At 37.7% G+C, this 14,591-nt stretch overlaps 1 protein-coding gene across 17 annotated transcripts in view; it reads left to right on the plus strand.

Annotated features, from left to right (window-relative positions):
* The first annotated feature begins 9,296 nt into the window (after positions 1 to 9,296).
* ARID1B (AT-rich interaction domain 1B) overlaps positions 9,297 to 14,591 on the plus strand; it is a 446,074-nt gene continuing 440,779 nt past the window's right edge. For 16 of the 17 annotated variants that reach the window (XM_032799678.2, XM_032799682.2, XM_032799685.2 and 13 more), the window contains exon 1: positions 9,302 to 11,396. In XM_032799678.2, the coding sequence (XP_032655569.1) occupies positions 9,699 to 11,396 (1,698 nt within the window). In that variant the 5' untranslated portion in view covers positions 9,302 to 9,698. Of the gene's footprint in view, positions 11,397 to 14,591 lie in introns of all 17 variants that reach the window. The other variant, XM_075064069.1, reaches the window with a different exon arrangement.

Below are 14,591 nucleotides of genomic sequence, written 5' to 3' on the forward strand. Positions count from 1 at the left end.
GCAAATAACTGTGTGAACACCCAGTAACAAGACTGTACTAATATTCAGTTGTCTGTATGTTTATACCTCAATGTCCAGGTGTCCCTATGTACAATATTCCAGAGTACTGAACATCAGGAAGCCAGTACTTTTCGCAATACGATGTATAACAAGTGACTTTTATTGGGATAATTTAGGACAGGGCTGGAGTACGTATAAAAGCGTTCTTTGCTGAGAGCAGTCTCCAAAATCTGTCTGAGAAATGGCTTGCAATCTTACTCAGTTTCACAGTTGTTTGGTGCCATTGATTTACAATTTTATTTTGCAATTCTAGCAGGTTAGTTGAAATAGAACATACATATATGAAGGACATTATTGAGTCCAATACCTCCAGCTCAAGAGAATGAGATAGTTCTCTTTCCCATTTAATCATAAATGTTTCTTTAGTGGACCGTAAAGAGAAAGCAATGGCTTCATACAATCACCCCACAATGTTCTGCAATTCATTGCTAAGGAATAAAATTTGCTCAAATAAATAGGGTTCTCTAATACAAGTAGACTTAACATCGGATTAAGTAATGGAATTCCTGAACTGGAAGTAAAGAAACAAAGGGAAGTCTAACATGTTCCACTTTTGTTGTACTTCTGAGAGAAACGTATTTGTTTTTAATGAACTGATCTCCATTCTGTTATTCCAGTCCTTCAAGAGAGACGCAGTAAAATGCACATTGGACCAAATACACGTGAAAGGAAACAGATTACTGTTAACTTGACACATATCTTTCCATAGAGCAAGTGTCACAGCTGTGGGTTGGACATTAGATTCAGTCTGGTCCAAAGAAGCTGTTGAAGGTTTTCCACGCCAATCAACCCTTCATCCATCTATATTCAGAGTCTGACTGGAATACCTATTCTCCTTAGTTAACAAATACACAGGTCTATCATACTGTCAGAGCGACTACCTTACTTAAAAGGTTTATGTAGCAATTTTAATTATAGCTGGCTTCCCTTTCCTGCCCAAATAAAGTTAATAATCTGTTAACAAGGACAACCTACTGAATAGGGACAATAATGGTAAGATTCAAAATAGGTCAGAAAATATGCAAATATTTAATATTGAATAGATCCACTGAAAAGGGGAAATCACAGCCAGGGCTGTCTTAGTATATCATGATAAAAAATAATTGAGACAATCTGAGAATTTGTTTTCTGTTAACCCGCAATTTTCCTAAAAGCCATATTAGGAATGGACTGTTTGGGATCAGCAACAAAGCTAAAAACAAAGCAAGCATCTTGTCAGTTTCAAATTCTTTGATGACTTTGTAGCAGGTAGATTTATTAGTTCAGATCAGTACATTGTTGTTTTTTTTCTTAAATAACTAGATGATATTCTGGATTAATAATCTGGTAATTTAAATTTTTAAGTCAAATTCATTTTAAGTTTAAATAAGAAAAAATAACCATTCTAAGGACCTGATCCTGGGAAAACTTATTCCCACTCAAGTTCTCTCAATTAATTTAATGGGACAACTCATAGGAGTTTAATCTCTCAATTAATTTAATGGGACAACTCATAGTGAGTAGATTACTCACATAAGTAAAGACTTGTAGGTGCTAAATTAGTAAAATATTGAGGTTATAAATGCTCATGTTATAAAATTATTCACTTCCACTATTTAAAAAGCTCTTAGAAGTGTTGAAGCAAGGGACCAATATCATGGAGGATGCTTTTATGGAGAAATGTATTGCTTCTCCAAGAAAGATTTGATCATGGCTTTGAGAGGCAGTCATGATGTGACAGAGAGGATGAACAGCAGTTGGTTGAAGCATTCTGTTTGCAGAGAACAGAGATGGACAGAATGCCTCCTTGGAGAGTACAGTCTTAAGTGATAACTACAGCACCCTTTAGGAGCACGTTATTCACTAGTGCCAGCTTCCGTCTACTAGTAGGTGCACAGATGACAGAGCCATGACTACACTTTCTCCATCAGATGTATGGATTGTCTTCAGACACATTAAGCTCTGCCCCCTCTTCCCATATACTTAGAGAATGCAGACCCCAACATTTTGACTGCTTCCTATATAAGTGCACAAGGGAGAGGAAAAAATCAATCTAGATTTCCCATCTCACATACTTACAGAAGAACTACCACAACTAGCCTTTGGACTTCGCATTTAGAGAACCCAGCTACTCTATAAGAGTAGGAAGGATTGTCTGGTGGTTAGGGTGCTAAACTGGGATTTGGGTTCAGTTCCCTGCTCTATCACAGACTTCCTGTGTTAGCTTGGGCATGTCTGTCTGTGCCTCAGTTCCCTATGTGTAAAATGGGGTATAAGAGTACTTCTCACAGAAGGGTTGTGAGAATAAATACATAAAGACTGTGGTGCTCAGATACCCTACACTAGTGTCGGCCATATGAGTACCTACCATAAATAGAATAGGGAATCTGAGGCAGCACCATAATTGTGACTCCCACAGATATTCAGGAGTGTGGATAGTTCTAAAGATAGCCAGAGCAAATTTAAAAAAAGCTAATTTGTGAAAGTTAAGATTTTTTTTCTTTGTTTCATATTTAAATACAGAGATTCATGGCTTTAGATATGAATATGCTACAACTAGAAGAAATTTCTTAGTCAAGGTGTGGAGGTCACAATAATATCCTCCATGAAACAGCAGGTCATAACCATCATGTAGAGCAATGCTGCTTATGTTATTTTGAAATATTAAATCTGATGACTGATTACTATACCAGTTTAATTAAGAATGAAAACTATGTCTTTGACCTGGAAATCTCTGGTGATCCAAGAAGTTTATGACCGAGGGGAAGGATGTTTATTCTCTGACAAAGGGCCTGATCCAATGACCATTGAAGTCAATCAGAGTCTTTCAATTGTCTCTAGTGAGTTTAGGATCAGGCCTGAAGCCTGTAGGATGAACAATTGTGTTCTGTTTGCTCTACAGTGTCTTGTTACAGATTGTAAGATTTGCTTTTCTTTTTCTTGGCTGAACATAGTTTGGTTATCACACACACTGACCATTTTTAATTCAAGATTGGATTTTTCTAAAAGATATGCTCTAAGAATGATTTGGGGGGAGTTTTATTGCCTGTGTTATACAGGAGGTCAGACAAAATGATCAAAAGGTCCCTTTGGGCTTTGTAATCTATGAATCCACGTTCAACTTGGGTAAGTAAATGTTGCTATATGAACTTTAACTTTTTATTTCCTTATTTTTGTCTTTAAATTCACAACCTTAACTTTGCATTTAGATATCTTTTGGCATTCACAAGTTTATAGGCTTGAATCTTACCTGGCTTGCACTTCTTCCAATTTTAGTTAATTACCCTCTTTACCTTGGTATGGCTGATGAGATGGGAATGCTATACACCTCTGTCAATGCATCCCCTTACATCAGGGTTACATGAGTTTGCAGTAAGGACATGCTTACATGCCATTCCTAAAAAGGGATGCTTTAATGAATTCGAGGCTTACACTCTAACCTAAGTATAAAGTTCTTTAAATCTTAAAAATATTAACATTCAGTATGATCCTGACAAGATACACTCCATCTTTGTTTCCTGCCTGATGTAACATGCTATAATGTTTATACCCAGTTTGTTACTATCATTCAAAGCACAGAGTTGTTTCAAAGCTTTTTTTTAAATGTTTAAAACTAAAAATACTGGGGTGAAAACTTTCATGCCAACTTTCAGCCTGGAGTGAATTCTTACATTCATATTGTAAACTCCAGAAAAAAATAAAGAAAATTCAAGTGCTAATGCATCAACAGTTACAGCATCAAAAACCCTGGAATAGACAGGATAGGTGCAAATGGTAATAAAATCTTGAACAACAACAACAACAACTAAAATCTATAATTACATATAGGGAAAATAAGAAAACAATCAACATAAGAATGTTTTTTGTGAAGATAATCCAGGGCATTAGCACTGTTTTTTTTGGAGGTGGCGGCCTAACTCTGCCACCCTTAATCACTTTGAGTAACACCTTACTCTGCAAATTAGTCCCATTTTAATTAAATCTCCTTTCCCACCCCACACCAGGTCCTGTCTACATGGGGAGAAATTGACCAAAATAGTTATTCTGGTACGATTTAGCCATTCTGGAATAAATCCCCCATATGGACAGTATTCTGGAATAAAATACACTGTTATTCTGGAACATTTTTTTCCTCCATAGGTATGCTGCTCAATTTTCCTGTGTAGACAAGGCCTTAATTTTATATCTGATTAACATTATAACTCAACATTTTCTCCTTTATGCAACACCATTTAAAAAACCAAAACTTCTATCTGAAATGGTTTGACCTATGTTGTTACAAATAATCCACAAATGTACTGTAATTTAAAGGCAGCAAAGAGTCCTGTGGCACTTTGTAGACTAACAGACATGCTGGAGCATGAGCTTTCATGGGTGAATCTGACAAAGTGGGTATTCACCCACGAAAGCTCATGCTCCAATAAGTCTGTAAGTCTATAAGGTGGCACAGGACTCTTTGCTGCTTTTACAGATCCAGACTAACATGGCTACCCCTCTGATACTTGTAATTTAAAGGAATTAATTAAAAGTATTTTTTTTTCAGTTTCATTGTGAATTTGACAGGACTTTATGTATAGTCAGTTTAATTGTTTTCCCCTGTATATCAGCCAGGCCCTGATCCTACTATTGACTCAGTGTTAGTGGACCCCTAAAGCTGCATGAAGGAAATTGCAGTCTTTTTCCCTTTTTATTTGTTTGGATTTCACGTAGCAACAAAGGGAGAAAGGAAATTTTAAGTACAGGAAAATGGGAAACAACAAATGACAAGGGGATTTGGGGGCTGATATAGTACCTGAAACTACTTTCCACTTAAAAAAAAAAACACTGATTAAGTTAACGTGACCATGACTTACCATTCTTTTGAAGACAGGATGTATGACCTTCACTTACACTCCCAAGAAATACAATGCTGTTCCCAAACAATGGCACAGGAAACAGAATTCTTGGGGTGTTCTATCAAGTGTTCATAGATTTCAGAATGAGTGAAGTTGGCAGCCAACTATACCCACTATTATATACTATTACAAAGTGTAAGATTGTTTTGTTTTTTTAAAAATGCTCATGCTGTTCCACTGAAGTACAGAGCCTCAAAAACCGTTCATTATAAAGGCCTCAGTTCAGCAAAGCATTTAACCAGGCTCTTAACTTTAAACAAGTGTGAATAATCTTGGTGATTTCAATGGGATTATTCACATGTGTAAAATTAAGCACGTGTTTAAATGTTTTGCTGAATTGGGATCTAAATCTTGCAGGAAAACAATTGTTCATGTAAAATTTCCCTAATGAAATAATTAATGATTTTCTTGAAATTAAGATGGTAATGTTTTGAAGTCCTTTTGGTTACAGACAGACAGAATAAATTGATTAAACTCCCCAGTATTAGTGGCATCTGAAGAATGGATTTTAATCAAATGGCAGAATGTGTCACTCTCACACATTAGGCTACAAGCTTTTGGTAAACACTGTATACTTTAAAACCTATTCAGTCAGATAGGATGAAATTATTATACTTTACAAGAACAGATTATTGCATATTGACTGCTACTCAATTGTAGTTGTTCATGCATTCTATTAATTACTAATATATAAAATCAATATAGGTAATAAAAATTAGTGATGTCTCATTGCATTTGCTCTGTGACTTTCAACAGAGTCCCCACATTGAGCTTCACATAAAACTAAACCCAAAGCATTGTGCTGTGTACTTGTGTGTGTGTGTGTGTGTGTGTATGTGTGTGTGTGTGTGTGTGTGTGTTTTAACTCTTTTTTTTTCTTTTAGGGTCTGATCTACATCCTACTGAAATCAGTGGAAAGGTTTGCATTTATTTCAATATGATTTGGGTAGGCTCTTTAACTAATGAAAGAAGTAAGTGATAATTTAATATGTCTGAATTTTTAAACCTTGGTTGTTATGGCTTTCAACCCTTAAATCAGTGCAATAACTAGAATAAGGAAAAATACAGTGAATTTCTGAACTGCGTTACCTAGACGTGTAGTAGACTTAAAAAACTAAATTGTTAAACCCAAACAAGGACTTTATGTACAATAATTTTGCAGCGTACCATGGTTAGCTGGGTCAGATAAAAAAACGTCTTGAACCTCCAATTGGGCCATAGAGTCTTAACCTTTACCAAAAAAAAAAAAAAAGAACTCCAGAACAGAATGGTTGTTTTCCCTACCTTCTCTAACAGTAATAAGACCTTAGCACTGTCAAAATATTGGCTTATATGCTATATATCTGTTTACTGTTACCGTTTATAACGTTCAAAAGCCACTGTTCTGACCTAACAAAAAGATGGCTGCCTTAGTGCTGTGAAATGTGTATGGCTTTCATACTGGACCAGCTATACAGAGATGTCTTGGGAATCTGTATAAATGTCATAGTCAGTATAATAAACAGTAAATTTAGAAAATTATATTGTTAATCCTGGAAATGGATCCAAAATACAGGAGTATTAAATTTATCAGAAATATTAACATCCAGCATGTTATAGAGCAATAGTTTTTGAAAGAGAAACTGTGTTAAATTAATATAGATTTATGCAAAATAATTCAATTTAAATATAAAGTTGAAATCATGCATTTGTGGTATTAAATATTAGATTTAATAATTTTGTAATAGACATTATGCATAACTATTACAGCATTTTACATTATATGCATATATATTTATAATTTGTACAAGAGAGAGAGCTTTTGGAAAGGGTCATTTTAATTTAACATACACTACCACTCATCATCTGAGCAAAGATGGTACAAGGTATTTCAACATTATTTGTGATCTAAAAAACAAAACTGAACCATAGTTGCTTTGTGTTGTGCTTCAGTTGCACAGACTGCAGTGCCTTCTGTCTGCTTTCGGGTGTGGCATCTGCCATTGGGGAGGAAAAACTGGCATGTGTTGCCTTTCATAGCAGACTGATTTCATTGTGTTGAGGGCCTATATTTCACAGCCTTAATTCCAATCTTATAGCTGAGTTGCTAAAACAAATGTAATGAAAAAGACTGAGTAGTATAAACTTTTCATTTTTTGAGGTTCATCATTTTCCCCAGGAAAAACATTTTAAAAGTAAATCTGCATTAAACTTCATGGCTTATTTTTCTGTTAAGAACTAGTGAAATAAGTCAGAAAGTATTGAAATCCTCAAGTGAGCTACTGTCAATGCATTTTATCAGATTTGTGTGTGTGTGTATATATATATATAAAATATATTTATATTTCTGCTTCAATATAAATGCCTAAAAGCATAAATGTGTAATTGATTTTATATTTTATTTTAGAATATACATATAAATAAATATGCACAAGTAGACATCTATATTTATATTTGCATATGAAAGCCTTAAAAAAATAAACCTATGTGGTTTAATGTGTATAATTAGTATGTGTTTCAATATAGAAAAGAAGAAAATCCAGGAGAAAATGTCAAAAAGGCTCACTTACAAAGATGTAGTATTCTCTTGGCAAAAGCTGATGAATGATTTGGCATGAATTCATCTTATAGTTCTGTTACTCTCTCTTCTACAAAAATGATATACCCTCTTGCTAGCAGTTTGCATAGAACTGCAATTTGTTGTTGTTACAGACTGTAATGACCCTTGGGTACACACCTGATTCCCCCCACTAAAATTACTCTCTGATTTTTTTTATACTCTGTTGGTTTCTGTTAACTATATAGCATTTTTGCACTGGCACAGAGTCCAAAAAAAAAAAAAAAAAGAGAGAGAGAGAAAGAATTTAAATAGAAGTAATATCAACATGTAGTTGAAGAATTTTGAGACTTTTACAAACTAGATTCATACTGGAAAATCCTAATATTTTCTTACTTTGTTATGCAGAAAAAAATCAGTGGACAGTGGGCTCACATTGTTCATACATTTATCAACATTCTGTCATGACGAGTCTGTTCTTTAATGTTTTCCCAATGGAAAAACAAAAAAAATCTTCCTACTCATTACTACATCGTTCATGATATGCTGTTTTATGTTCTGTCAGTCTCAACAAGTCTTCTATTTAGTGAGCTGAAAATATGAAAATACTGCTATTTAAAAGATTTTAATAAAACATTAATTTCAAATAATATATTTCAGATTCCTGTTAAATTGCCTAAATATCATTAATATCTTGCTTGTGTCCATGGAAGAATATTTTATCTTCCAACTGCTTTTATTAGCTGAATGTGGTGTTTGACTATTACATTTGCACTGACCAAGTTCTTACTTATATTAAGACAATTATTTAAAAAAAAATCAACTACCAATAGCTGCTGAAATCCACTATATAAATGTAAGTCATTAGGAGTAAAAGTTGCTTTTATCATATATTGTATTTTATATTTCTACATTTTCATGAGTGTCTTGGATATACTATAAAAGAATGTTGTTTGGGAACACAGTTATAGGACTGAAAATGTTTCATTTTCCTTGGGAGCCCTCTTGATCTGCAAATAAATACACAGAACATGTTCCAAACAGCTCCATATGTACTGCTTACATTATTAGCACAAATGATCATTAGAATTTTGAGACAGTGGGACACTACAGACTATTGCAAAAATGCCATTACTGCAGAATTTTGTGTTAAATTTTTCAAAATACTCCACTTACATCTTTTTAAAAAGTATTTTTATTTTTCCATAAAACAATTTGGAGGCAGAACATTTTAGTGTCATAAAATGAGAAAGCTTTTGACTGTTGCATACTGGCTTCAGTATATCGGTATAGATTTTGAAAGTTTGACCAATTTATTTTTTAGTCCAATAAAATCTATTACCAACAATTTTTTCTTTTCTTTCTTTGTCTGCTGAACTGACCTGATGAGTGTCTACAGCCCTCACCCCAAAAATACATATACAAAAAGCCAAATTCCTCCCTGATGTAACAACTTTTACTTCAGTTGAATTACACCAGGGCTGAATTTGACCCAGTGATGCTTAGTAGGCCTTTTTGGTTAAGATCATTTGTCACATCAGCTTAATAGTCCGTTCTCTATGGAAGACTAGATTTGCCAGGGAGTGACTGAAAGGTTTTTCTTCATCTCTAACCACTAGGATTCTTGATGGGCAAAAAATACAAAAGGGGAAAGTGCGTCCTTTTGCATTACCAGAAGCAACTGCCTTGGTTCGGGGCTGTTGAAGGTTGTTATGTGCGTCTCTCTCTGACTCCCTGAGTGTGCTACCACTAAAGCTGAGCAGGAGGAGGAGGGGGAAGTCCAGTCCGGGTTTTCCAAGTGTACAGGAGTAATCAGAGAGAAGTGGATAATAGTTGTTAGAGCTCGCTCTCTCTCTCATGCCATGCTGGGCCAGATAGGCTCAGTCAGACGTGTATTTACCCATATCCGGGTTAGAGAGGAAAAGAAAAAAAAAGTTTCATTTAAACCTGAACAAAAAACTTTCAACATGAAATCACACAGCAGGAACAGGCGCAGACCGTAAGGCATTTTTACCGTTTCTAATCTCAGTCACGGACTTAGGGAGGGGAATTTTTATAATTTTTTTGTGTTGAATGATCAAGAGGGGTTGCTGTTTATTCAAATAAGTTTATTTTCCCCAGTTTCTCTTTTTGCCCCGCTCCCTTTCTGTGCCCCTCCCCCCGTTTCGCTTTTATTTTATTTTTGAGGGTGGGTGTTGGATTTTTTCTTTCGGACTAGCAATGTTGCAATGATAATGGCCGCGCAAGTAGCAGCGGCTCCGGCGGGTGCGAAGAACAACAAGGGCAAAACCCCGAGTTTGCCGGGCAACTTGAGCCAGGATCTCAGCTCGGGGGGAGCAGCAGCCGCAGCCACCGGGGGACCTGGACCGGGCTCCATGCTGGGGGTCGGAGATGGGACTAACAACAGCAGCCTGAATAACGTCGATCACCATCTCCTGCACCACCATAATGAACTGAACATGGCCAATAATGCAACTTCTGCTGCTGCCACCGGTAATAACAACAACAACGCTAACACCAGCAATAGCAGCAGCTCCTCTTCGGAGTCGGCTCTGAAAGAAGGTGGAAGCTCATCGGGGTTACCGTCTTCTTCCTCCTCCTCCTCCTCCTCCTCCAACCCAGGCTCGGCCATGGAGACGGGGCTGCTTCCCAACCACAAACTGAAAAACATTGGAGGCGATCACCCTGCTGCACCTCCCCACCACCATGCCCACCACCCTCATCACCATGCCCACCACCACCATGCCCACCACCAGCACCACCACCACCATGCACTACAGCAGCAACTAAATCAATTCCAGCAGCAGCAGCCGCCGCCTCAGCACCATCCGATGCAGAATAACAACAGCCTCGGCGGCGGCGGCAGCAACAACAACAACGGCGGTGGCGGCGCTGCTCAGCCCAGTGCAGACATGGAGCAGCAGCAACATGGAGGAAAAGACAGTGTTTTGGGAAATCAGGCCGAGCCCCCGCCGCAGCAAATGCTAAATAAAGGGGGCGAGGAGGAAGAGCTGCCCAGCAAAATGAGCGAGCAGATCGGCGGCCGTTACGATCACCCCAGCCTGGGACCTTTGGGCGGACAGCAACAGCAGCAGCAGCCCCAAAGCGCTGGGAGCGGCAGCGGCAATAGTAGCCTCGGCAGCGGCGGGGGAGGCGGCGGCCCCTCCGCGGTGGGGGTCTCGGAGTTTAATAGCTATTACGGCAACTCCGTCCCTGCCAGCAGCGCTACAGCGAGCCGAGCCGGGCCTTGCTTTGATCAACATGGCGGACAACAAAGCCCCGGGATGGGGCTGATGCACCCCACGGCGGCCCCCAACAGCATGGACCCCCTGCAGAACTCCCACGAGGGTTACCCCAACAGCCAGTACAACCACTACCCCGGCTACGGCCGGCCCGGCGGCGCCCCAGCAGGAGGAGCGGGAGCGGCGGCGGTAGCAGCCGCGGCTGCAGCAGGAGCCGGAGGAGGCGGCTATGGGGGCTCGTCCTCTGGCTACGGGGTGCTTAGCTCCCCCAGGCAGCAGGGCAGCAGCATGATGATGGGCCCAGGTGGAGCGGCCAGCCTTGGCAAGGCTGCTGCGGCGTCTGGGGCTGGAGGCTTTCAGAGATTTTCCGGGCAGAACCAGCACCCGTCCGGGGCCACCCCTACCTTGAACCAGCTGCTCACTTCCCCTAGCCCCATGATGAGGAGCTATGGCAGCAGCTACCCTGATTACAGCAACCCCAGTGCCCCACCACAGCAGCCACAACCCCAAGCAGCGACGGCAGCCCCAGGAAGCCAGCAGTCAGCAGCAGGCATGGGCATGGGCATGGGCAAAGACATGGGCTCCCAGTATGGATCTGCAAACCCAGCCTGGGCAGCAGCACAACAAAGAGCTCATCCAGCTATGAGTCCTGGAAGCACTGGTCAGACCATCAACAGAACCCAGGTAATCACCAGAAACACCCCCCCGCAAAGGCCACCCCCTGTATATTTTGAACCTGGGTCTAGAGCCTAGTCTCTCTCCAATTTACTTTTTCCCCCTGGGCAATTTAAACTACTTGCTGCCTCCATAACAGGGTTTGGTAAGGGACAGTGTCCAACTGATTAGATTGGAGGCAACCGACAGACGGTTTCACTCCACAAAATTACACTATTCGGTTACACAATTGAACAGCATAAAGTTTTCCTCCAGTTTGAAATAGAGATTTGAAGATACAAGGCCCCGAGGAAAAGCAGTTTGGGGTGAGGAGGGAGGAGGAGCTGATTTTGTAGCTACACTGTCAGATTCTGGAAAATAATGTTGACTGTCCTCTGTTAGAATTTTTGTAGACAGAGCAGGTAACTTTGATAGCCTTTTAGCAAATTAGTGTTTTGTCGATGAAGATACTGTGGTGAAATCCAGCAAAAATGCAATCAGGTTGCTTTTGCTATTTGAAGTGTGAGTGCCATAATCATGAAGATTCATTTAATAGGCGTTGAGGTGCATTAAATACCTCATTCTTCTTGTATACTTGACCCAAACATCCAAACGAGAATGAGATGTAAATAAGTGTTATGTTTAAAATTAAAATGATGCACAAAAATTATTATTCCTATTTTGAAATAATCCATACTTTGATGAAGAGACTGGAAGGGTCCTTTATTTAAATAAACAGATCCAGATATTGAGAGCTCTGCTTGTTTTGACTAATGTACATGTCCCTGATACATTAAATCCAATAAATTACAAATTGATATCAGATCATTGTTGGATTATGTTTATGTAGATTGCCTGTTTGCCATCGTCTAAGTTATAGGAGTTGGTTAGGAAATGGTCTGTACTCCACGTTTCTTGCTAGCAGTCTGAGCCTAAAGAGTGACTTGATCTCCTTTGCAAGGTTTGGAATTTGAATTGTGGAGGTAAACTGGCTGTAATAGTCTCCAGACAGCTGCCTCTGAGTTGACATCTAATCTGCCATCTGATTGGCTCCTCTCTCACCATTGGGCATTTAGCATTGCTGATGTAAATAGAAGTGCTGAGCAGTACAGTCACAAAAATTCTTGCCACAAATAATAACTGAGCAGTATCGCTCGCAGATGCAAAAGTTAAACATTGTTAGAAGAAGCTGAAACAATGAGCAACCATATTTATACAGTGGAGGTTTCATGTGCCTCAACAAAAATTATGCTTGTGAACAGTATAGTGAAAAGCCAGTGGCATCTTATTTATTTTTTTAATTCTGTTAGGTGATGGTTTTTCTGGGTGTTGATTTTAGATTTAATATTCCTTTATTTTTATAGCAAATCAGACTTGCAGATAAAAATATAATATCATGGCTTGGATGAGGATTCAGTAATTTCAAGTGGTATTTATTTGAACCTTTATGCCTCTTACTAAACATATTTTAATGTAAAAATGTGCTAGTTACGAAAGGAAACTAGATATTTTTGTGATTTAATCTTAATTTAAAGATCATCCTACGTTCTCAGTTTATTCTGGTATCTAACATTTACAGTGGTCATAGCCCTGTGTTTGTAGCTTGGGTTTTTTATTTATTTGTGGCACCCTGTATATGAATATATATAGCAGATTATAAAAAAGGGAGAAGAAGCCATTCAAACTATCAGTGATTTTTATATCACTGTTATGAATCCATATATGTAAAAAACAATCTGTTTTACATTTGAATTGTTTGGAGGGAAAGATATATCAGGAATAATATTTAATCTAATTATTTTTGTATACAAATACGTAGTGATCTTATGCTTGAATTCTCCATAGGAAAGTAAATTGTTTAAAAAGGAGTGATAATTCATTCACGTTTTGTGGGGTTCCTTCTCCCTCCACAAAATTTTGTTTTTTTAATAACAGTAAAGTCTTTTAATAGGTTTTAAGAATTAAGACTAATAGAAGTAAGTACAGGTGGTATACTCTTTGTGACACTAGTCAGTTGTTGTATTTTACTGTAAAAGAAATTTTTAAATGAGCATGTCCTAGAGCAGATATTGTTTTTTTTTAGTGAATGATGGACTGACCTTAATAATGTGAGCCTTGAACAGACTGAAAATGTTTCTTTTGTGTACAGACCATTACTGCAGTGTTTTACTTTCTATTGTGTTTTTTTCCTTGGTATTTCAGATGGGGAAATAAGAATTTCATGAATGTTATTTTTTCCCTTTTTTAATTTGGACTGATAAAAGGGTCATAAGGAACCATAAAATAATGAAGCTTCATATGCATAACCTTTCACAGTTAATTAAACAAGGTTTGCATTCTCAGCTTGCTTTTAAACATAGGTAGTTTAAAATGTACAGCTTTAAAATCTAGTAAAAAACGTATTGGGACAGATGTAGGCACATTTTACTTCTGAGTGTGATTTTTGTGTGTGTGTGTGTGTGTGTCAGAAATTGTACAAGATTTTTTTTATCATAATTGAGACTAAATTCATTATATCTTCTGTATGACCCTTGTTAATACTTTTTATATTTATGAGTCTATGTCTTGTTCCACAGTTACACATTATTTGTTTCGTTTTGGTATTGTATGATATGCATGTAGGTTGTGAATTATAAGACACAGTGTACCAAGGTACTGTCCTTTGATATTTCCTATAATGTTTGTAATAAAGAGAAGTCATTCATCAGGAATATTTTTGTTCCTTTTAATTACAGTTTTACAGTGTGTATCATCTGGCCTGATGGTAAAAGAAAATTTGCTGGTTTGAATTTTTTTTAAAGGAAAATAGATTATACCGAGTAGAAAATAATTATTTTAGTTGCTGGTACAGTTATTTCTTTTTATAGATCTTTAATTCTTTTGGTACCTTATTTCAGTGGTTATAGAAATTGTACATTTTTTTAAATAAGTGAGAAATAGAACCTTTCCTGTAGCATTTGAGTATAGTGTTTCTTTGATTTTTTTTTTGCAATACTTCGCTGCATATATGTGTACATTGCTAATAAGTGTGAGTGTCATTATGCTAGTGATGATTTGACTCTAAACATATATAAACTATTGCTCTGAGAACAATGGGTTACAATACCTGAAGTGGCACAATGAGGACATTATTGCCTATAGGAAGGTAGTTTTCTTAGTATCCAGGGCAATAGATTCCCACTATGAGCCGAAATGTCTGCCTGTCTAACCTATTAAATCATTTAA

The sequence above is a fragment of the Chelonoidis abingdonii genome, chromosome 3 (assembly GCF_003597395.2).
Source record: "Chelonoidis abingdonii isolate Lonesome George chromosome 3, CheloAbing_2.0, whole genome shotgun sequence".
In the NCBI taxonomy this organism is placed as follows: domain Eukaryota; kingdom Metazoa; phylum Chordata; order Testudines; family Testudinidae; genus Chelonoidis; species Chelonoidis abingdonii.